Here is a 25403-nt window from a genome sequence, read left to right on the forward strand (position 1 = left end):
TGTTATAAGGTCATTAGTATCTACAATTTGTATATCTCGGAATTTTTATATCGGTGACCTAAGGTCAGGTCGATTTCGCGACCTCCCCATTATAAGTCAATGGGGGAAAAAACAGCTCCCTGTTTTTACCACTAAAATGGGTCGGAATGGCCCCATATACCATGCACGACCTCATATACGATCAACCTTCACTACCTTGAGGTCAGTTTTGCTGTTGGGCAGCTGTAAGGTCATGTGACGTCATCAAAGGTCACCAGCGGTTTTTTGCCAATAACTCCGTACAGGAACAAGATACAGCCGCGCGGATGGTCTCATTGTGTTCAGCTCGTCAAGACGCATCGAATGACATGCATGATGACCTTGAGGTCACGTGACCTGAGGTCAACCTTTGACCTTGACCTTTCGAGGTCAACATATACATCATTCGATGCGGATTGACGAGTGGATCACGATAATGCCATTAGTTTGTTCCTATCTTGTCTAATTCGAAAGTTATTCGAGAAAAACTTTATCCATATCTAGCGCCGCCATTTTGACTTTGACCCTTGTCACGTCATCTTTGACCTGACCTGAAAATGACCTTTGTAAAAATTGTAAACCTTGTCCGTACGTATCCGATGCCGTTTACCGCTTGTCGCTACTCGCTATCTTGCTTCGTTCTCGAGATCTCAGGGGGGGGGCGGTCATCCGCCCCCCCCCCCGTCGGTACGAAGTTGGCGCAGACCCCCGTCGGAGCGAGTGTTAAAAAAAAAGATCCGATATACAGGATGTGAGACCTCTGGAGGATACTACATAGGTCCTGTAAGTTCCATCCCCCTGTGAAAGCTCCTCTGGCACTGAGAGCGTTGTGAAGTTGCGACATCTGACGACCGTGCAGAGGTTCAATTATGACGTCATAAGTCAGTGATCTGATGTGACCCGAAAATGCAGTTGGTGTCACAAAATGCGGCTTGGATCAAAGGTCACGTAACACAAGTTTCAGCTCTCTATCGCCCCGTTTTCGGCAAAAAAAAAAACTATTGGTCGTTGGGTGCCGCCCCCCCCCCACATTTTTATTATTTATGGCGTCACTTGGGTCATAAGGGTTTTTCGTAAATAAATCTCGGTCAAATGGACCTAGCGAGCCGGGAAAATCACCAATGGACTCAATGGGGCACTGACCTGACCTTGACCCGAGGTGAGCACCTTAAATTGACCTTACCCGAACAAAAAGTATACCATTCGACCCGCCTGAGCGAGGCGAGCACGATGATGCCAAAATCGCGGCTCTGCGACCGTGTTTTCGAAGTTGTTAACGAAAAACTGGTCCTGTGCCCGGGTCACTTGACCTGAGCTCAGAGGGCCCCGGTTCACCTGAGACCTTCCAGTCGATGTGCCTCGTAACGGCGCACACGTTCGTTCTTTCCGCGCCGCTCTAGCTCCATCAGCTTATCAGGGTCGAAACGGCGGGGGGGGGGGTCTTAACACCGGCGGCTGGCGAATATGTAGGCATAACACCGGCCCTTCGGCCGGCGAAAATGTAGAAAACCAACACTCGCCGGACCTATAGGACTGGCGAGGGTTCAGGGGCAAAAAAGCCCCCCCCCCCTACGGGTGGCATTGTCCGGCGATAGCCCTACGGCCCACGGGCCACGGGGTGTGGGTTATACGAATCATTTGGATAACCAGTAGCGCGGGAACTACTTTCAGACTGGGGGGGGGGCACACTTTTTAACCCGCGCCCCGTTGGGCTCTGCCGAGCAACGCGCCCTGTTGGGGGGGGCCATTTTGCCCCCCCCCCCCTAAGATCTGGAGAACCACGCAACCTAGCGACAAGCGGCAAACGGTGTTGGATAGCCCTATCAGGGAACTACCGTGTGACCCAATTTTATTGACCTAGGTCAAGCCGATGACGTCACAGGTCAGGTCAAAGGTCCAATTTTCACCGTTTACAGGTATTTCAAGAAATGCGTTGTAAAATCGAGTAAAATGCATTTCATTGAAAATCATCGATGGGGAAATGTTCTTCAAACACATATTTTGCTATTTGAGGTCACTGATACCAGGTCAGGTCACAGAGGTCAGGTCACTGGGGGGTCACAATATGAAAGTGTCGTGTGATACATGTTTTATGGTTCATTTTACATGACAAATGCGATTATGTGGGTCAAGCAGCCTTTGAGGCCAGCTTAGGTCACGTTTTGGTCAAGGTCAGGTCAAGGTAAGGTCAAGGTCAGGTCGAGGTCAGGTCAAGGTCAGGTCAAATCAGGTCAAATTTCAAAGCTGATATTTTTGCATAAAATGGGTATCGAATCGATGAGGCTCGTCACGGGGAGTTCAATGATGGTCTTTATTTTGCCGTAGGTATGTGGTCTAGAATCGCTAAAAATCGAGTTCAAAAATTTGACGTCATCATTTTTAACATTTTTTTTCGCTATAACGTGGCCAAAAAACGAGATATCGATCTGAAATTTGGTATGTATATAGAAGAGCGCAGGGACTATCACATATATTCCGGTGTTTTCGAAATTCGGATTTTTTTATTTTTTCAGTTTTTTTATATTTGAATTTCTTTTTGGTCAAAAACCCAAAATTTTGAAAATCAGAGATAGCAGTTTTGTAGCGCCGCTTTTTCTCTACTAGACCATATAAAGAACTTTGAAATTGCTTGATAACTGTAGATTAAGTGAGCGTTTCAAGATTGCATATTTTTTGCTCATTTTTGCTCGAACATGACCTCAGTTTGACCTCAATAACTCCTGACCTAAGGTGACCTAAGACTTGAAATTTGGTGTGAAGGTGTTAAATTGATGCCCGGGAAGGTACTAAAAATTTAGCGGCACTGCGCGCCGCCGTTTTCTTGCTATTCAGGAAAAATCACAGGGGGGCCAAAATGCCCCCCCCCCCCAACGGGGCGCGGGTTAATAGAGGTCAACCTAGGGTGCCCCGAAATCTAGTTTTCTCATCGTTTTTTGGCTTCTTATTTCTCATCCCTTGACCCTTTCAACAAAAAAAGAACACATTTGCATACAAAGTGCGATATTCCGTCTCAAAGTTGTGGGGGCACCGCGGCACCGCCCCCACGCCCCCAGAACTGTGGGGGCAAGCTGCCCCACTGCCCCCCCCCCCACACTGCGCGGGTTTCCACGCCTATGTAGATAGCTTACCCTCTTTCATGACGAAATATAAGTCTTGCTTTTTTGTAACAAAAAGTACCTACTTGCACAAGCGGTCACTATGGCAACAGAATCTAAGGCGAAAAATAAAAAAATAACAGAAAATGCAATAAAACATTAAGATAAGAACAATTGTGTCACTCATATTCCATGAAACTTACACCTATACCAAATTTATTATTATTACTAGGGATGAATGAAGCTATATAATATTTTCGAGTATTTACTTAACTGTTTACGTATGTCGTAGGTATCGTGACCGAGTTGTGTCCCAAATTCCTGAAGGCCGTCTTTCTGATCTTCGCTCTCAATCACGTTCACATCTTCTGATACCTATTTAGAGCTGATGCCACATGAACACACAAGAATCCGTTTTCGCCGGCATTTCCATCCGCTCCCTCCCTCCGCTCCCCGATACAAGCCGTTGCCAGGCAACCGTTGCCATGACAACCAATCTGGGCATTCCAATTGGCCGAGTTTCTCGCCATACCGGGATCCAAGATTGTGAAGGATGCACAGTTCACAGTTCGCATGTCGCATTGGCCTGGGGGGGGGGGGGGGACTTCCCTTTTCGTTGATTCACTATCCACCCACAAAAATGCCTGTTTTTTGTTATATGGTGAGCTTGAGTGGGGTTAACCCGCCCCCCGTATGGCCGTCAACCGACCCTGCCACCCGTGCCCCACACCCCCTCCCAAAGATCTCGGAAAGTTACCGACCGATTTTCGAATTTCAAACGACATTCGATAGCTTATTTGTTTATTTGTTTATTTATTTCAGAACAACCACAGGCCGAGGCCCACATTAACCCGGCCGGGCCCGGGGGGTAATCCCAACCATCGCAGCCCGGGGGGGGGGCGTTTTTGTGATCTCAAAGTAAGCCTTCTAGAGGACGGCAGGCGGCATCAAACCAGCAAAATTGGGTGTCAAACGAAAGAAGAGAATCTGAGACAATGCCATCGGAGAGGATTCCGAAAATGTGCTCAAAATTAAAGGTCAAGGTCAAGGTCACGCTCAAAATTGACCTCAAACTTGGCACTTTTTCGCACATCTTGCATGCTAACTTTCAAGATGTTTTAAAATGTTTTGAGGCTTATCAGTTCCCTATTTGTGGTTCCTCTTACGATACAAGGCTGCTCAAAGGTCAAGGTCACTGAAGAGTATCCCTGCTAGAGGCTTTTTTTACTAATTCAAGTTAGTAATAATAAATAAGACAATTTTGCCATCCGGAAGCTCTAAATGAAGGCTTAGAGGAAAATAGATGCTAGATTCGTGATCAGCGGGTACAAATCCATCATAAACGACCTTTCATGCGTCAAGGTCAACCAGAGGGCATTCGAGGTCACATGAGGTCAACATAAAACTTGACCTTTTCCGAACAAAATATATGTCATTCGACGCGGCTTGACAAGGTGAATGCGATGGTACCACTGCCGTAGCTCTAGGACCATTTTTGTCGAAGTTATTTGCGAAAAACTAAAACCACATTCGGGGTCGTTGACCTGGCCTCTGACCTCAGGTCACCAAAAATATTTTTCTATTTTTATCTAGGTCAAACGCTACACAACCGTACTCGTAATTTGTCTTTATCTCTAAAACTCTATTTTTAGCAGCTATTTGAAGTTTGCGTCTGTGACGCCGAAGTTTGCCGTGCAGGGGTCTAGAAAAATGGACGATGTGACGTCATCAAGGGGGCTAGGTCCAAATTTTTTATTTCAGAAGATGTCAAATTGATGGGACAAAAGGTACTGAAAGTTTCGCTTTCCTATCCCTTAGCGTTCGGGAGCTATCGCAAATATTCGCCAGGGGGGGGGGGCGAAAAACGCCCCCCCCCGGGCCCGCGAGGGTTAAGGCTGCAGTCGCAATAAAATCTAATTTCCCATCCCACCCCCTCAGGCATTCAACCCGCACTGCCGTCCCCCTACACACATACAATCCCCTCCCAGCATACATACACATACACCAGACGCGATCACAGAAAGTAAGTAGCAAAGAGTGCTGGCTGACATCAGTCGATATCACTCATTAAAAGTGCCCTGACTACTCGCAAAGCGGAGCATGGTAGTGCTCTCCAATGACATGACGGCCCTGTAGGTCGTAGCCCCAGCGGAGAACTACCTTGTGACCAAATTTCATTCACCGTTTAACCCTCGCCCGTATTGGTGTTTTTCCAGCCGCGAAAAGGGGGGAGGTCCGTTGGACCCAACCCTTGCCGTTTCGCCCCTGATCAAGCTAGAGCTTCGCGGAAAAACGAGCGTATTGCATGTGACGAGAGGAAGCCGATCATACCCAACTTAAAGGTCCTAGGTCATTGTTTGACCTTCCAGGTCAGGTCAATGACCCAAAAGTCGGGAAAATCGGGACCTGTTAGAACGTCGTAAAATGTGGCTACTCTGGGTTATTCGGGGTGCTGATCACGAATATCCTGTTAGTTTTTAATCAAAGATAATGTCTTCATGCATTTAGGCCTGGTCGGGTCAGGTCAGGTCAGGTCAGGTCAGGTCAGGTCAATCAGTAGGGGTTCTGCCGGGTATTCGTTGTAGGTGTCAACCGCCTCTGACAGCTTCATAACATGTAACGAAGGCACCAAAACTACTTCGTAAATCTTCATATGGTTGCTAAATTCAAATTCACCTAAAAAAAACTGGCCTTGAAATATGTAAAATTTCATTGCTAAGTGAACCGAGGTCACCAAAGGTCAATGAAACGATGTAAAGATGTCAGGGTCAGGTTCAAGGTCATCCTAGGTCATCTAAGATAATTGCGTTTTAGGCAAGCTGAATTTACTTTTCGTTAAGTTTCTTTGACTGCATTTTTGGTAAAAGCTTCTCAATTCATGATCTCATGTAACAGGGACACACAAACCAATCGGTGCACACATCACTATACACAGACACAAACACAGAAATACAAACACATATCATTGACCTTGACCTAACCTGACCTAAGACCCCAGTCAGTAAAAACTTAGTCGGATAGTGTAACAAAGAGCTGTTCTAGCTGGCTTGGCACCAATACTGCAGCGTCATCGGTATATGATGGGCACTGCACGTGATATTCCAACGGTGACCCCATACAGCAACATTTTTTAGTTTGACCTGACCTGGAAGGTCAATGACTGCACATTGGGGTAAAATTGGATACCATTGGATTTGTCTCTTCCAAAAGATTCTGTTGGTTTTTACCGCGAAGCTCTATCTCTAGCAGGAACGAAATGGCGCGGGGGTATAGCACCCCCTCCCCCATGTGCGCTCTACGGTGGAAAAATGGCATGCGTGGGCGAGGGTTAACCCGCGCGGGGCTGGGGGGGTAAATTTTACCCCCTCCAAACTTTCAGTACCTTTTCTTACATCAATTTGACACGTTCCCTGAAAATTTTAGCGAAATCTGTCGGAAAATTGTTGAGAAATTGACGTTTTAGTGACGTCATGTTCGCCATTTTCGCCTCAAAAACGGCAAAAGTTCAAACGCCGCTAACATCTTCATTTTTAAAGGAATCAAGACGTAACAAAAAAGGATATACGTAATTTTACTTTGTCTATCAAATGGCTATCTCGGTTTTTTGAAAATTTTGGATTTTGGCCCAAATTTTTTCAAAAAACTGACTTTTTTGGGAAAATAGCTATAAAATCCAAAATTTTGAGTTTATCGAAAAAACCGGAATATGTCAGAGAAGTGGTCTATGTGCACCTACATACCAAGTTTTAGAAGAATCGGTTCAAAAATGTGGGAGTTATTCAAAATTGTATGACGTCACGACAAACAAAAATTTTGAAAAATGACGTTTTTTGGAAGTTCTAGACCTTGTACGGAAACAAAAATAGCACCATTCGATTCGCCGTGAAAAACTGCATCAGATAGACACCTTTTTAGGCCTTAACAACCAACTTCAAAATTTGACCTCACTTGACCTGACCTTGACCTGACCTCGACCTGAAATTCATCCAGAGGTGGTCCATATCACTTATTGAGTGTGCCTATTGAATTCTATGAGTAAAATGACCCATAAAACATGTGTCGCACATGCCCTTTTCTATATTTTGTTTTTGGTGACCTGACCTGACCTGACCTGACCTTGACCTTGACCTCTGAATGATATTGTATGCAACGAATATTGTCTTGGTAGCCTAAGAACACGTTTTGGGCGATCAGTCTCAGTCCATGTCTCCATTCTTCGGCAACTACGGTGCAAGGCCGATACTGTAGGAACTTGCAATTTGTACCCTTGACCTGACCTTGACCTTGACCTTGACCTCAAACTTAAAATCAAGTACATGTTTTTAGTTGTTCGTGATGAGATCTTTCGATTGGCGTTTGAATTTTCCAAATCGGACCATTAGTTCGGGAGATAACAGGGGGGGGGGGGTAAAATTTACCTTCCCCCCCAGCCCCGCGCGTTCGGCTGGAGACCCCAGCCCCGCGCGGGTTAAAAAAAAACTAACCCCGACCACTCTAAGTAGGTACCCTGTCCACCGACTGCCGTCCTGTGTTCTTATCAAACATCATGGGCTAGATGGCGATAGTAATGACGCTGATACTGAACAGTTTTAGTCATGTACAGTCTGTCTTAAAAGTACCGCGCAAAGTGACGGTGGATCCATCAAGCCTGACCGATGAAGGACTGCCAAATTTGAGTCACCGAAGCAATGGACATCCTCGTCCATTCCCCAGCTCCATTGGTTCGGTGACTTTCAAATTATAGCAGGCCCTTCCTCGGTCAGGCTTGATGGATCCACCGTCACTTTGCGCGGTACTTTTAAGACAGACTGTACAGTACCGCGAGTCAGTGTCTTATTTGTTACATTATCACCGTGATGCACGATGCAGTGTTCATTATTTGAATAAATCGTAAAAATAAAAAAAATCATTTTTTGAACAAATCGTAACAAATCGTAAAAATAGATGCATAAAAAAATGTTGAGCGAAGTAACTAGATTTTGCAGCTCTGTTGCCCATGCTGATAAATGGCATGCCATAACACAAGGTCTTTTACCTTGTACTGTGAATAGTGATCCAGTTTTCTTTCGATTTGGTCGCCTATCGACCGTCCTCCCAGCATATGACTTCTGCCTGACCTGCTGTGTTCCAGACTCGTCGCATGGTGACCGCGACGGAGAGATCGAAGACGAGGAGCAGCACTGCGATGAGGAGGAGCGGCCATCAGATGGTCCTCCTCGCCCAAACCAAGGTCGATGTCAGGAGCTGGAACCGCGAGGGGCCGCACACAGTCGCAGCGATCTGAACAAGAAACACGCAGAGGAGCGTCGGCAGCAGGAGCAGGAGCACGGCAAGGAGTGGCAGGAGCTGGACGAACGTCACTATGAGGAGCGCATTGAGCTTCATCAGCAGCACGGGGAAGACACCAGATGCATCAACATGCCGACTGAGGACCAGTTAAGGCAGTTGGATCGCTCCCACCAGAAGCAGTGGGAAGAACTCCTACAGACCCTGCAGCAGCAGTGTCGAGAGCTGGAACAGAGACACCAGAGAGAGTCACGAGAGCTGGAACAGAGACGCCAGAGAGAGCCACGAGAGCTGGAACAGAGACACCCCAACGAGGATGGTGAGCGGCAGGCTTAGAACTCAGATGGTGGACGAATTTACATTGAAACAATCAGACGTCAAAATGTTTCTGAGCACCCACGCTATTTACGTGGGAAAGAAAACTGGTGATTTGTTTGACCCGAACCTTATTGAGACACCCTCACAACGTTTTGTAAATACTTTTCGAAAGCTGGCCGAATTGAGCTAATTTTTCTTATGTACTGAGTCCTCATTTTCTACATTTACAAAATAAATACACATTTTATCTTTACGAGAGCCTAAGGTATTTATCTTTAAATATTTCTACATACGTTTGATCTGTATCAGAATCGTCTTTGTCCCTCTTTTTTTCTCTGTCCCTTTGCCCTAAGGGATGTCTCTGACTCTGTTCGCTACGATTTTTTTTTATCTGCCATGCCATCAGTCCAAGAACTCATAGTCTCCCTGTCCCTCTCTAGCCAGCTTGTTCAACGACGTGAATTGTATTGGCCCTGATCTGCTGCAGAATCTGACGAGGAGCGGCAAGATCGGCGTCTCAGTCAGAGGCTGTTCGAGGCGAGCGAAAGACACCGCCGACAGCAGCTCCAGCTCAGTGAACGGCACCGCCAGGAGCTGGAGGAGCAGGAGAGCCGACACCGCCAGGAGAGGAAGGATCTGGAGCGGCGCCTCAGCCGCCGGCGGCACGGCCAGCTGAGCGGCGCCATGGACACTGACCGCCCCGTGAGTATAGGCTCTGAAACATACGGTATGCGGTAAATGACGTGTTATTAGTTGGTCAGTCACTGAGCGGCGCCATGGACACTGACCGCCCCGTGAGTATAGGCTCTGAAACAAACGGTATGCGGTAAATGACGTGTTATTAGTTGGTCAGTCACTGAGCGGCGCAATGGACACTGACCGCCGTGAGTATAGGCTCTGAAACAAACGGTATGCGGTAAATGACGTGTTATTAGTTGGTCAGTCACTGAGCGGCGCAATGGACACTGACCGCCGTGAGTATAGGCTCTGAAACAAACGGTATGCGGTAAATGACGTGTTATTAGTTGGTCAGTCTCTGAGCGGCGCCATGGATACTGACCGCCCCGTGAGTATAGGCTCTGAAACATACGGTATGCGGTAAATGACGTGTTATTAGTTGGTCAGTCTCTGAGCGGCGCCATGGACAGTGACCGCCCCGTGAGTATAGCCGCTGAAACAAACGGTATGTGGTAAATGACGTGTTATTTGTTGGTCAGTCACTGAGCGGCGCCATGGACACTGACCGCCGTGAGTATAGGCTCTGAAACAAACGGTATACGATAAATGACGTGTTATTTGTTGGTCAGTCTCTGAGCGGCGCCATGGACAGTGACCGCCCCGTGAGTATAGCCGCTGAAACAAACGGTATGTGGTAAATGACGTGTTATTTGTTGGTCAGTCACTGAGCGGCGCCATGGACACTGACCGCCGTGAGTATAGGCTCTGAAACAAACGGTATACGGTAAATGACGTGTTATTAGTTGGTCAGTCACTGAGCGGCGCAATGGACACTGACCGCCGTGAGCATAGGCTCTGAAACAAACGGTATGCGGTAAATGACGTGTTATTAGTTGGTCAGTCACTGAGCGGCGCCATGGACACTGACCGCCCCGTGAGTATAGGCTCTGAAACATACGGTATGCGGTAAATGACGTGTTATTTGTTGGTCAGTCACTGAGCGGCGCCATGGACAGTGACCGCCCCGTGAGTATAGCCGCTGAAACAAACGGTATGTGGTAAATGACGTGTTATTTGTTGGTCAGTCACTGAGCGGCGCCATGGACACTGACCGCCGTGAGTATAGGCTCTGAAACAAACGGTATACGGTAAATGACGTGTTATTAGTTGGTCAGTCACTGAGCGGCGCAATGGACACTGACCGCCGTGAGTATAGGCTCTGAAACAAACGGTATGCGGTAAATGACGTGTTATTAGTTGGTCAGTCACTGAGCGGCGCCATGGACACTGACCGCCCCGTGAGTATAGGCTCTGAAACATACGGTATGCGGTAAATGACGTGTTATTTGTTGGTCAGTCACTGGGCGGCGCCATGGACACTGACCGCCCCGTGAGTATAGGCTCTGAAACAAACGGTATGCGGTAAATGACGTGTTATTTGTTGGTCAGTCACTGAGCGGCGCCATGGACACTGACCGCCCCGTGAGTATAGGCTCTGAAACATACGGTAGGGGAAGTTGGGGGAACGCCGAATACTTTTTTCTGACGCCCGTAGCACGCAAGGTAGACAACATAAGCTATTCTTGTTGGCGTCATTCGAGAGGCCAGTCTTTTGCCTTTCAAACATACCAGGCGCATTTGATGAATTCGCATACCGTTAAGCGCACAAACTAAAAATATCAAAGAAGTGACTTTTTCGGCGTTGCCCCGGACTGCGGGGAAAGCCGAAAATGGGAGAAATGATCTACGGGGAATGCCGACATTGATGTTTTGCCACTTTATCTCAAACTTTATCCAGAATTTATCAAAGCTGACACGCGTTTTAAGAGCTTGAGGACGCTTGGTGCACACTGGAAGTTATAGTTGTGTGATATAATAAGAAAATGCCAGGTAAATAATTCCTTATAGGTAACAGGCCGTTGTGTCGGTTGAAAGTGTAATTTGTGTGACTAAAAATTCGCGTTGCTATTCTACAGCAGTAAAGTCCACGTAGCGTGCTTTAACGTGCGTAATTGCACGTTTTCGGCATTACCCCAGCCAGCCATACTTTCATTTGCAGGCCCATAACTTTTCAACGTGCCGTATAAATTTCAAATAGGCAGCACACTTATGCAAAGACATGCTGAAGATTACTTGACCGAATTGGCCAGACAAACGGTAGCATAATGAGTAAGAAATGCAGCTTCAAAGGCGCATGTAGTACAAGGAACGCGTACCGTAAGGTGGGGCTATTTGAGACAGTGGGGCTATTTGAGACAGTATTTAAAGTTGTTATAAAATAAAAACCGTTTGAAATTTATGCCTAATTTTTGCTCAGGCGATTTACTACTCGATTCCACACCTTCCTGAGCAAAAATATCACATAAAAATCAAACGGTCTTCATTTTATAGCGATTTTAAATACTGTCTCAAATAGCCCCACTGTCTCAAATAGCCCCACTTTACGGTACCTTGAAAACGCTCTTGGCGCCCTCACAGCCGAAGTATTCCGAATGACGACTCGTAACAAACATGCGATAATTGGTAGTCACTTAAGCTTCAGAGCATTACTGACAGGTGGCATCCATGTCTTACGGTTTTCGAAATATCTCGAATTTCGGCTTTGCCGCAACTCCGGCATTGCCTCAACTTCCCCTATGCGGTAAATGACGTGTTATTTGTTAGTCAGTCACTGAGCGGCGCCATGGACACTGACCGCCCCGTGAGTATAGGCTCTGAAACAAACGGTATGCGGTAAATGACGTGTTATTAGTTGGTCAGTCACTGAGCGGCGACATGGACACTGACCGCCCCGTGAGTATAGGCTCTGAAACAAACGGTATGCGGTAAATGACGTGTTATTTGTTGGTCAGTCACTGAGCGGCGACATGGACACTGACCGCCCCGTGAGTATAGGCTCTGAAACAAACGGTATGTGGTAAATGACGTGTTATTTGTTGGTCAGTCACTGAGTGGCGCCATGGACACTGACCGCCGTGAGGATAGGCTCTGAAACAAACGGTATGCGGTAAATGACGTGTTATTTGTTGGTCAGTCACTGAGCGGCGCCATGGACACTGACCCCCCGTGAGTATAGGCTCTGAAACAAACGGTATACGGTAAATGACGTGTTATTTGTTGGTCAGTCACTGAGCGGCGCCCTGGACACTGACCGCCCCGTGAGTATAGGCTCTGAAACAAACGGTATGCGGTAAATGACGTGTTATTAGTTGGTCAGTCACTGAGCGGCGCCATGGACACTGACCCCCCGTGAGTATAGGCTCTGAAACAAACGGTATGCGGTAAATGACGTGTTATTTGTTGGTCAGTCACTGAGCGGCGCCCTGGACACTGACCGCCCCGTGAGTATAGGCTCTGAAACAAACGGTATACGGTAAATGACGTGTTATTTGTTGGTCAGTCACTGAGCGGCGCCATGGACACTGACCGCCCCGTGAGTATAGGCTCTGAAACAAACGGTATGCGGTAAATGACGTGTTATTAGTTGGTCAGTCACTGAGCGGCGCCATGGACACTGACCGCCCCGTGAGTATAGGCTCTGAAACATACGGTATGCGGTAAATGACGTGTTATTAGTTGGTCAGTCACTGAGCGGCGCCATGGACACTGACCCCCCGTGAGTATAGGCTCTGAAACAAACGGTATGTGGTAAATGACGTGTTATTAGTTGGTCAGTCACTGAGCGGCGTCATGGACACTGACCGCCCCGTGAGTATAGGCTCTGAAACAAACGGTATGCGGTAAATGACGTGTTATTTGTTGGTCAGTCACAGTGGCGGGCAGAGCGATACTGAATGGCCGGTCGGACCTGGTTGTTTACTCGGTCGGACCAGCAGTTCGGGTGGGGGAGTGACGTCACACCACTGTCAGACCCGGTGTGGGATAGCGGTAGCGACACGGCGGGTGTGGGAGTGACGTCACACCACTGTCAGACCCGGTGTGGGATAGCGGTAGCGACACGGCGGGTGTGGCTGTCAATATCAGGGGACCTAAAACTGGACACTGTGGTGTTTCAGATCACCACAGACGTCACCATCACCAGCAGTGACAGCACCACCGGCACCACCGGCAGGCGTGAGTACACCCACAGCAGTCGGGTCCAGCTTCACGGCTTTCGAAACCACTAGTATCAAGTGAACTGCCATTGACTTAGAGTTACCGTAAATGATAACACAGCTATTATATTTTATAAGACAATTAACCCGCGCCCCAGTGGCGGTCTCGGCCAACTTCGCCCTAGTGAGGGGGGGGCATATGTTACCACCCACCTCTAACTCAAAAACTAAGAGGGCTAGAAAGACGCGGTAAAAAGCAGTCGATAGCCCTTAATGCGTACGTTTGAAAGTATTTCGGTCATTTTTCACCTTAGAGCAATATTGGGGTCACCAGAGGTCATCAAAGGTCAAAATTTGCCAATTGTCATTATATTTTTCAGAAAACATGCCGCTATCTCATGAACTATGGTAGCTAGAAAAACGCATGGAATAGCAGTCGATAGTTTTTGAACTCTTCTTTTGAAAAGGTCATTATCAATATTGACCTCAGGTCAACGGTTTAGCCTCCAGAGGGCAAAAACTCCAAAAATAGCTGTTATTACGAAAAGTGTTTTTCGACAATAACTTTCGACTACAAAAAGCCACAACATTTCAATTGCCAGAATCGTGTTCCCCTCGTCGAGACGCGTCGAATGAACTATAATTTGACCTCGAAAAGTCAACTTGAAAATTTGACCTCAGGTCAAGGTCATTACCTTACCGGAAAAGGTCATGTTGCATATCAGTCGATGTGTCTCAACAAGACAAACACAATGAGACCATCCCCAGCGTTCTATCTCTTTCCAATCGCGAGTTATTGGCAAACAACTGTTTGTAGCCTCAACCCAGCCAGCAATTCGCTTGGGCTGAACTGTGGCAGGCGTCGGGCAGCTTGGGCTTAGCTTGGGTTTGCCCACTTTGATCAAAACCAATGTATTTTTTACTAGGGCTGAGCTGGGGCATGCCGCAGCTATGCCCACGTGCGGATAGCAGTAGCTCAGCCCGACATCTGCCCGCGCATCCAAAACAGGCTTAACTTGGGCGGAGCGCGGGCTGATCAAGCTGGCTGTGTCCTTCGGCTAACTGGAGTAAAGCCGGAGCTTAGCCATACTTGTTCGGCTGTTCGCGCATGCGCAGTTCTGCGCCAATCATGTGCAGCGTTTGTGACAGTCTGTGCGCTGTGCGACGTAACGACACACCGGTGTTGGGGCATTTGGTGGTTGATGTTTGGGCGCGTGTGACAGCGCGAAGAAGGGATAGTGCTCACTGCTCTTATCAAGTGGACTGGCATGGAGTTTTACGGTAGGTAAGTGTATATTGAATGGTGCGCTTGATCGTATGTAAACGTCATGATTTTGACTGAGTTTGACGCCATCAAACATGAAGCTGATTAGATGTTCAGCCTGGCGACTTATACCCTCGCTCAGAAAAGCTGCATTCCGTGCCTTTATATCTTTGTGAAATACCAGCACTTCTGAACCAGGAAAATGAAATACAAAACACAAATATTTATCTACTTATCACCGAGCACGCTCATTCTCTGTCCGCATTTAAAATCAAATGAACATTTTATACGGATCAATGAGAAGTGTTTTTACAGTATTAATGCATCAATAAGTTATTTTTCAAGCAAACATGCAATGTAAATTAAACCAATTAATCTCTTTTTCAGGTACGTACCATTAGAGCAAATGGTTCCAAAAAATGGAATAGTTATACAAACCAGGACCGGGTGGACGCCGCAGTCGCCCTCGCCAAGTGGTTTAGCGGAAACTGCCTGCTTATAATTGAGTAGGTATACCTACATATACGGAAACTGCGCCGAAAGCTGGCCGACCACCTACTGCAGATGTGTATGTGTTGAGGAACCAGACGCCTCCAAAGCTCCCATTCACCAGAGTGAAGTTCCTTATAAACGATTGTTTGCTTATTGCTTTATGTCTTATGAGCGATTACTTGCTGTCCTTACTTTATGCTTTCAGTTGAGTGTTTAACCAAGTATTATGAACGGGGAGGGAGGCTAGCGGGCCTTGTGATTGTTTTATAGTTTTGATGGCGTTTTTTCATGACTCATGCCATATTACTGCTGCAGTTTGCAGTCCACTGTTTCATGTATTTGTGTTTCATTTGACGTGTCTGTAGTCGTTTGAAATATACATTCAATCAAAGTCAACCACTACTTTCCTTTTGCAATGCTCGAGCCTCGATGACCGGTTAACAGAGCATATGAGTGACCGTAACAATTTTAAATATGCATTGAAACCGCACAACCTGCTGAAAGTGCATTGGCTGCTCCTTGCTACTTGATCCAGTGTGAAGCAAAAGCAAGATGAAGTCAAGTCGAGACTTGAGAAAACAGGAGCCATCACTCGAGCCGAACCCGAGCAAAGCCACAGCAGTTTGCAATGTATACACCCCATGAACTTCTATGGCTTAAGTCGGGATAGACAGGGCACACAGAGTGGGCTTGCCGGAGTTCAGCCCGCTCGGGCCCAGAGTAATCTCCATTATATAAATGGATTCACTGCTCGGGCTTAAATCGGGCTAACGCCAATCGTCGCTCAACTAGGGCTAAACTACGGCTGTCCGGAGCTCGCAGAGCGGGCATACCTCCGGCAGAGCATGGGCTTTAGTCGGCGTATTTGTGTCATACGCCGACTTTAGCCCAAGCCCTAGCCGACTTTAGCCCGACTAAAAATCTCGGGCAATCCGCACTTGAGCCTGCTTGGGCCCGGAGCAAAATTGCTGGCTGGGAAGTGACCTCGGATGACCTGTCTAGAGGCTATCAGCAAAAATGACACCTTGGTCATCACGAGTGGACTAAATCATTGTGATTCTGAAATATTTGGACTGTTCCGATGCGTACACACGGATCTAGAGGCATTTTCATTTTTCTCCATTGACTTGTAATGGAAAGGTCACGCCACTGACCTGACCTTAGGTCACGGATATAAAAAATCCGAGATATACAAATTGTAGGCGCCCATAACAGCATGCAATCCACCAAGTTTGAAACCGTTCTGACAAACACTGTAGGCTGGACATTTGATTGCAAACTTATTTTTAGGCCTGGTCAGTTAACCCGCGCGGGGCTGGGGGGGGGGTAAATTTTACCCCCCTCGCGAATTTTTGCGATATCTCAAAAACGGCGGCGCGCAGCGCCGCCAATCTTTCAGTACCTTTTCTTACATCAATTTGACACCTTCCCTGAAAATTTGAGCGAAATCCGTCGGAAAATTTTTGAGAAATTGACGTTTTAGTGACGTCATGTTCGCCATTTTCGCCTCAAAAACGGCAAAAGTTCAAACGCCGCTAACATCTTCATTTTTAAAGGAATCAAGACGTAACAAAAAAGGTTATACGTAATTTTACTTTGTCTATCAAATGGCTATCTCGGTTTTTTGAAAATTTTGGATTTTGGCCTAAATTTGTTCAAAAAACTGATTTTTTTGGGAAAATCATTATAAAATCCAAAACTTTGAGTCTATCGAAAAAACCAGAATATATGTCAGAGAAGTGGTCTATGTGCACCTACATACCAAATTTTAGAAGAATCGGTTCAAAAATGTGGGAGTTATTCAAAATTTTATGACGTCACGACACACAAAATTTTTGAAAAATGACTTTTTTGGAAGTTCTAGACCTCGTACGGAAACAAAAATAGCACCATTCGATTCGCCGTAAAAAACTGCATCAGATAGACACCTTTTTAGGCCTTAACAACCAACTTCAAAATTTGACCTCACTTGACCTGACCTTGACCTGACCTCGACCTGAAATTCATCCAGAGGTGGTCCATATCACTTATTGAGTGTGCCTATTGAATTCTATGAGTAAAATGACCCATAAAACATGTGTCGCACATGCCCTTTTCTATATTTTGTTTTTTGGTGACCTGACCTGACCTGACCTGACCTGACCTTGACCTTGACCTCTGAATGATATTGTATGCAACTAATATTGTCTTGGTAGCCTAAGAACACGTTTTGGGCGATCAGTCTCAGTCCATGACTCCATCCTTCGGCAACTACGGTGCAAGGCCGATACTTTAGAAACTTGCAATTTGTACCCTTGACCTGACCTTGACCTTGACCTCAAACTTTAAATTAAGTACATGTTTTTAGTAGTTCGTGATGAGAGCTTTCGATTGGCGTTTGAATTTTCCAAATCGGACCATTAGTTCGGGAGATAACAGGGGGGGTAAAATTTACCCCCCCCCCCCAGCCCCGCGCGTTCGGCTGGGGACCCCAGCCCCGCGCGGGTTAACTTGACCTGGTGACCTGACCTGACATGACCTGGGGTAAAAAATTTCACACATTATCCAAAATTGATGTACCAAAAGCTACCCCAAGCGGCGCGGCGCTACGCGCCGCGGTTTTTTATTCACACGCAAAAAACGCGACAGGGTGGTAACATATGCCCCCCCCCCCCACTGGGGCGAAGGTTAATGTTGTTATTTTTACAATTTGTCTGCTAACTCAAAATATTTGTGGTTGTGATTTCGCTTCTTTAGCGCTGTATCTAAGATATAAACATCAAAGACGACATTAACCCGCGCCCGGCTGGGGGTCCTGGATTTCCACGCCCTGCTGGGGGGGGGGGGTGTTTGAACACCCCCCCTTCTAACTCGGCTCCTGGGCCACGTAGCGATACGCGGAAGGCGGCGTTCGAAAGAGCGCCAAAAATAATGAGGTAATCACTTCAGTCAATTTTTTGGTCAGGTCAAAGGTCAGGTCACCAGAGGTCATTGAAGGCAAAATTTCGCCGATTTCCAGGTCGAATGTCGACAATTTCCAAGAAGCCAACGCATAACTCGGGAACCAATAGAGCTACAGCGCCGCGGAAAAGCGCATTCGATAGCCCTATTAGCGCCCTTTCTGAGTAATTTTCTCAGATTTGACCTAACGTCAACGGTTTTGCCTGCAGGGGGCAAAAACTGCAAAAATAGCCGATTTTTTCGGAAACAGTTTTTCTGCAATAACTTTTGACCCAAGCCTTGTACGAGCTTACTTTTACCGGCATCGTGTTCCTCTCGTCACGACGCATCGAATGAACTATAACTTGACCTTGAAAGGTCAACTTGAAAATTTGACCTCAGGTCAAGGTCATGACCTGACCGGAAAGGGTCATGTTGCATATCAGTCGATCCGTATCGTCGAGCTGAACACATCTAAGGCGTTTTCATCGCTCTAGCATGCCTCTATCAAAAGTTATTTGCGAAAAACTGTTAGATACCATTCGTGACCTAAGATGACCTCAGGGCATAAACAGGGGTCACGGACACCATTTTCATGTTCAGTGTGTCTAAACCACTTGTAATTCAGTGTTTGGGAGCGTTTATAATGTCTTTCGTCCAAAAGAAGCGCATTTCAATTTTCTCCCATTGACTTATAATGGGGAGGTCGCAAAATTGACCTGACCTTAGGTCATCGATGTCAAAATTCTGAGATATACATTTTGTACATGCTATTGCTCTTAGCAATCGCTGAAAGTTTCAAAGCGATCGGTCACTCGGTGTAGCTATGACAGACATTGAAACTTTTTATGAGGTGAGGTCACTTCAAGTGACCTGGTGACCTGACCTTGAATGACCTTGGTTTGAAATTTTCACAACATGTGTAGAATTGATGTATGATAAGGTGTACCAAAAACGGCGGCGCTCCGCGCCGCCGTTTTTGAGATATTCGCGAAAAACCACAAGGGGGGTGTTCAAACACCCCCCAGCAGGGCGCGGGTTAATAACTAGCGCCTTGTATTTCAGCTCCATCATCACCACCGTCTCCAGCATGACAATCACCATCACCATCACCAGCCAGCACCGGCTCCGGGATCAAACCCGTCACCAGCATGTCCGTAAGTGTCGAATCATAAAATGACAATGATCATGTAAAACTCAAAAGTTTTTTCCAATCGTTCTAATTTTGACCAATTTCCTCAGTTTGTCTTACTTCTTGTTCTTACTGTGCCTAAAACGCTGATCTCAAAACCTGACTGCTTTCAGATCATCAGATCATCTAACATTACCAGCACCACCACCAGCACCACCGGCTCCGGAACCAGGTTCACCACCAGCCTCCGTGAGTACAGACGCGATAACCGGGCACTGTTGCCTCTTGCTTGTCTCTGGGAAACTCAAACATTTGGCGATGTTCAATGATGCAGAAACTATAAACAAACTAAAAATGAAAATAAGAATAATAGCAGTGAAACATTTGATTTTTTCATTGTCTCCGTTGGGTACATTTATATTTATTCGGTCTACCAAACTGTCAGTTCCCACTCTTCTTTGATCTTACCATACCAATAAATAGTCCTTTACTTGGCACGAAAAACACCATAAACGTATTTTTTCAGTTATATATTTCACGTTCTTGCTATATGTTGTCGATACTTTTTGTATTGAATGTACTTGTCCGAACATTTTTGTTTATTTTGCCGTAGACAGTGCTACCGCTCTGTCTGTATGACAAAGTGATCGTTTCGTCTGTCATATATAATGATTCAATCGTTCATATTGTTTCAGGTCCGCCATCACCACCATCACCAGCACCATCAACATCATCATCACAGCCACCAGCACCACCGGCTCCGGGATCAAATCCTCCACCAGCCTCCGTGAGTGTCTTATCATTGAATGCATCCTGAAACGTAAAACTTGTTCTTTTCTCAATGTTACATAGGATTTGTGGTCCACGTTTTTTGCATAATCAGATCGATATGAATAATATGATACAACAATAATAACGGATTCCGTCAGAACTTTTCTGACCATAGGGCTGGTTGAGAGGTGAACCCACTGTATTTTATAGGAGTTCTATCGTTTTGTGGTCAATTTGTATTATCTCCCTTTCAGGTCATCTACCATCACCACCACCAGCACCACCGGCCTCAGCACCAGGCCCGCCACCAGCCTCTGTGAGTACAGACGCGATATTGGCGGGCACACTGTTGTCCGCTGTACTCGTCTATAGGAAATAAAATATTTGGCATTTGTAATGTTTGCAGATAATACTAATAGAAAATATGAATAGGGATTGTTTTTTTTTTTTATTCAGTTGATCTTTGTTAGCTATAATAAGAACAGTTCTGATTGCTGACTCTTTATTTGGTCATGAATGGTCGCGGTTCCACGTCAAATAACCACGGTTATCGTTTTTTATATTATTTGTAGTATGACTTTCATCGAATTATAATGAGCGAGCAATTGATACAATTTAGGCACCTCCAAAACTATTGTTGTGATATCTCCTGTGTGGTTAGCATTTGTATTGTATTTGTATTATATACGGCGCTAATTGGTATCTACGTACCTAATAGTTAAAACGTTTGTATTATTTCAGGCCCGCCACCATTACCAGCACCACCACCAGCACCACCGGCTCCGGGATCAAGTCCTCCACCAGCCTCCGTGAGTGGCTGATCTTTGAACCTGAAAACGAAAAACTGGTTTTGTATTATAAACAGGAGATTTAGTGAGTAATTTCTTCTTCATAATCAGATAAAGTGATGTACTGTAGCATTATATTTATTCAAATACTGATGACGGATTCTGTCAGGAAGCTTCTAATCGTAATATGTGGTAAGAAAAGAAACCACCGTAATGTATTATATATGCAGCAATCGGGCTCAATTTATAATTTTATTCCTTCCTTTCAGACCATCAACCAGCACCACCACCAGCACCGCCGGCCTCAGCACCAAGCCCGCCACCAGCGTCCGTAAGTATCTTATAACATATTGGCCATAAAGGCGTAAACATTTTATTTTATTCGTAATTTCGAGACACAATCGTAGTTCCTTTCTCATCACAAAATGTAGGTAGATGGGCCATTCATTGTAGGTGTTGTAGCAAATAGTTTGTCAGAAATGCCCAAAAACGTAAGACGTGCATGGGTGTAACTTTGTATACTTTAGAGGTCCCATGTGGGACCCCAATGCGAACATTTGGGACCCCAATTGTCATTTTGGGACCCCAATAGTGGAGGCCCGCGAGACGCACCAGCCACTACAAATGGAGGTCCGATGTTCATATAGAAGGTTCTCTGCATAAATAGGAGGCCCCTTAGATAAATAGGAGGCCCTGTTCGACATATGGGAGGCCCCCTGGACAAATAGGAGGCCCCCTGAACAAGTAGGAGGCCCCCCCGGAAAACAGGAGGCCCCCTGGAGAAATAGGAGGCTCTCTGGACAAGCAGGAGGCCTCCTGGACAAATCAGAGGCCCCTAGACAAATAGGAGGCCCCATGGACAAATAGGAGGCCCTCTGTACAAATAAGAAGCTCTGAACAAATAGGAGGCCCCATGGACAAGTCAGAGGCCCTCTGTACAAATAGGAGGCCCCCTGCAAAAATAGGAGGCCCCCTGGACAAATAGGAGACCCTAGACCTAGACAAACAGGAGGCCCCTTTCACAAAAGGAGCCCTGGACAAATAGAAGGCCCCTTTCACAAAAGGAGGCCCCCTGGACAATTAGGAGGCCCCCTGGACAAATAGGAGGCCCCTGGACGAATAGAAGGCCCCTGGATAAATAGGAGGCCCCCTGAACAAGAAGGAGGCCCCCTGGATAAAGAGGAGGCCCCCTTAAAATAGGAGCCCTCTTGATAATAGGAGGCCGCTTGGAGAATAGGAGGCTTCTTTAACCAAAAGGAGGCCCCCTGGACAAATAGGAGGCCCCATGAACAAGTAGGAGGCCCGTTGGACAAATAAGAGACCTCTTGGACAAATAGGAGGCCCCTAGAAAAATAGCAGGCCCCTTGAACAAATAGGAGGCCCCCTGGACAAATAGGAGGCCCCCTGTACAAATAGGGGACCTCTTGAACAAAAAGGAGGCCCCATGGACAAGTAGGAGCTAGAGGCCCTCTGTACGAATAAGAGGCCCCCTGGACAAATAGAAGGCTCCCTAAACAAAAAAGAGGCCCTTCAAAAAAGGAGGCCCCTGGACAAGTAGGAGACCCCTGCACAAATATGAGACCCCTGTTCGAATAAAAGACCCCTGGATAAATAGGAGGCCCCTGGACAAATAGGAGGCCCCTGAACACGTAGGAGGCCCCCTTGATAAAGAGGAAGCCCCTGGAAAATAGAAGCCCCTGGATAAATGGGGACCTTCTGGAGAAACAGGAGACCTCCTGGACAAATAGGAGGCCCCCTAGACGAATAGGAGGCCCCCTGGACAAATAGAAGGCTCGCTAAACAAAAAGGAGGCCCTTCAAAAAAGGAGGCCCCTGGACAAGTAGGAGACCCCTGCACAAATATGAGACCCCTGGTCGAATAAAAGACCCCTGGATAAATAGGAGGCCCCCTAGACAAATAGGAGGCCCTCTGTAACAGTAGGAGGTTCTCTGTACGTACAAATAGGAGAACGGCGCTCGACCTGTAGAAGCTCAGCTGTAAGTACAAAAAGGAGGCTCTCTGTGCAAGTAGTCGAAGTGGGAGGCTCTCTGTCAGTGCTGCCAGATTTGGAGGATTTCCGCAAATCTGGAGGATTTTGAACTCTATTTGCAGACAAATTTCGCTTTCGGAGGATTTTTGATTCTGGAGGAAAATCTGGAGGATTTGTCGCCCGATTATTATGTTCAATATCATGGAAAAATATAACACATTCAAGACTAAAAAGGCATTTTCCTGCCCAGCGTCACCCTACCCGTTAGGATATATCACGTCCTTTATCACCGTGAGACTGCAGAATGTCTCAGTATGTAGCTATATCTACGAGGGTACCAAACTTCTGAAACTTCTGGGAGTGACGCTAGACAGGACGCTGAGCTTCGGCCCGCACTGCAGAAGTCTCCGTCGGCGCGTCCGGCCCCGAGCGGCCCAACTCCGACGTCTCACCGGCCGCAGCTGGGGGCTGCAAGAACAGCAGCTGCGCGCCGTCGCAAACGGCTACGTGCGCGGCGCGATAGAGCACGCGGCTGCTGCCTGGCTGCCGGCAGTGTCCAAGTCCAACATCGAAATCCTGGAGCGGGAGATGCGCGCCGTGGCGAGGATCGTCACGGGCTGCATACACTCCGCACCACACCACGGTGTGACGGCCGAGGCTGGCATGCTGCCTGTCGCGGCACGACGTACTGCGCTAGCGGCGCGTATGTTCGCGAAGGCTGCCGCGCTCCCGCCAGAGGACCCCTCCGAGCGGTCGCCATGGCTGACCCCCCTCAGCGCCTCAAGCTGGTCACGGGGTGGCGCCAAGTAGGCCGGGAGGCCCTGCGGGAGCTACGGGTCGAGCTGCCGGTTGAGGCCCTGCTACCAGAGCGACCGCCACCGTGGACGCCCACCGGCAAGATCACCTTCAACCTGAGCATTGGCGCGCTGCCCGCCGGTGCGGCGAGGTCCACGAAGAGAGACGTAGCGCTCCATCACCTGGCGTCCATGACGCAGTGCGCGACGTGGGCGTGGACCGACGGCTCGTCGAGCGACGGGATCCTCCGCGGGGGGGCTGGCGCCCTCATCGTCGGAGCTGATGACAGCCGCACCGAGCTCCGTGTCCCAGCGGGCACACTCTGCTCCAGCTTTCGAGCGGAGATGGTCGCCCTGCAGGTGACGCTGGACCACATCCTGGAACACCAGCGGGACGCACCAGAACCAGTCATTATATGTACCGACTCGCTGTCGGCGGTAGCGGCGCTGAGAGAGGGTCCGTCGGCACAGCGCTCGGCCAGAGGCGCTGCCATATGGAAGCAGCTACTGGAGCTCACCGCCGGAGACCGAACGGTCACCCTCCAGTGGGTTCCATCCCACTGCGGGATCCCAGAGAACGAGTCCGCCGACGCCCTGGCAAACGAGGCTGCGACGCTGGCACAAGAAGACGTCATGCTCGATGTAGACACCATCTACCGAGCGCAGTCCGCACCGCCAGAGACCGCGCCGCAAGGGACAGGCCGACATACCCGAACCCCGACCGCAAAGCCGCAACGGGGTGGTACAGAGAGCTTATGGGTGCAAGATGGCCACCACCTCTCACCAACATGGACAGGACGACAGCAGTAGACGTCCACCAGATCCGCACTGGGCGCTGGAGCGGCTCGGCGCAGTTTCTACATTCCATCGGACGAAACCCATCTGCGGACTGCCCACAGTGCAGGAACCTCGACTGCCCTGCAGCTCGTTGCCCGCTGTGCGGCGAGCAAGCCGACACACCTCGACACATTCTGCTGACCTGCCCGGGACTGATGGGGGTTCGCCTCAGAATCCCGGCGGTCGGCAACATACTGCCAACGGTGGAGGAGGTCAGGCGCGGCGACACGGTGGCGGCCCTGGTGGCCGCCTTCAGGGCCCTCCAGAGCTGAAGCTACACCGCGGCTCGCCGCAGATGGAGGGAAAACCAACAACAACAACAACAACAGGGTACCAAACTACTGGCGGATCTAAGGGGGACATTTGGGGCAAATGCCCTCGGTTCCCCTGCAGCGCCCGAAATCGACGAAAATTTTCGTTTCTTTTTGGAGGATAAAACGAAAACTAAACAACTTTTGTAAGAAAAAGTATCTTTTAAACTGCACAGCAGTGCGAAAGGATTCGAAATCCGATGAGTTTTTAGAATTTGGTGAAACTTTTTTTGGGGTATAGCCCCCCGCAGCATCCAAGACCGCCTTTCTATATCTACCAATAGGATTTGGAGGAATCTGGAGGATTTTTGTAACTGATCTGGAGGATTACAGCCTTCCCCATCTGGCAGCACTGCTCTCTGTACTGTACCTACAAATAAAAGGCTCCCTGGGCAACTTAGATGCTACACAAATCTGAGGTCACCTATAACCCGGCAGTTGCTGGGGTATTTCGCCACCCGCCGTTTGCTGGGGAGGGGCGTTAACCCGCGCGGGGCTGGGGGGGGGTAAATTTTACCCCCCCTCGCGAATTTTTGCGATATCTCAAAAACGGCGGCGCGCAGCGCCGCCAAACTTTCAGTACCTTTTCTTACATCAATTTGACACGTTCCCTGAAAATTTGAGCGAAATCCGTCGGAAAATTTTTGAGAAATTG

At 47.8% G+C, this 25403-nt stretch overlaps 1 protein-coding gene across 1 annotated transcript; it reads left to right on the top strand.

Moving 5' to 3' along the window:
* Positions 1 to 7708: 7708 nt before the first annotated feature.
* LOC122389502 lies at positions 7709 to 24709 on the top strand. The gene is made up of 6 exons (XM_043381616.1): positions 7709 to 7715; positions 8245 to 8718; positions 9205 to 9379; positions 23268 to 23484; positions 23583 to 24242; positions 24500 to 24709. Exons 1-6 carry the CDS (start codon positions 7709 to 7711, stop codon positions 24707 to 24709), a joined length of 1743 nt encoding a protein of 580 aa, XP_043237551.1.
* The last annotated feature ends 694 nt before the right edge of the window (positions 24710 to 25403 follow it).

The sequence above is a fragment of the Amphibalanus amphitrite genome, unplaced genomic scaffold, assembly GCF_019059575.1.
Source record: "Amphibalanus amphitrite isolate SeventyFive unplaced genomic scaffold, NRLGWU_Aamphi_draft 000360F_arrow, whole genome shotgun sequence".
Classification (NCBI taxonomy): domain Eukaryota; kingdom Metazoa; phylum Arthropoda; class Thecostraca; order Balanomorpha; family Balanidae; genus Amphibalanus; species Amphibalanus amphitrite.

Excerpts from the sequence above, each read along its gene's own strand:
- LOC122389502 (XM_043381616.1), top strand. Across the intron at positions 9,380-23,267 it reads CGGCGCCTCAGCCGCCGGCG|CTGGGGGCTGCAAGAACAGC; the intron begins GCACGGCCAGCT and ends CACCGGCCGCAG. Across the intron at positions 24,243-24,499 it reads AAGAAGACGTCATGCTCGAT|TGCAGGAACCTCGACTGCCC; the intron begins GTAGACACCATC and ends GACTGCCCACAG.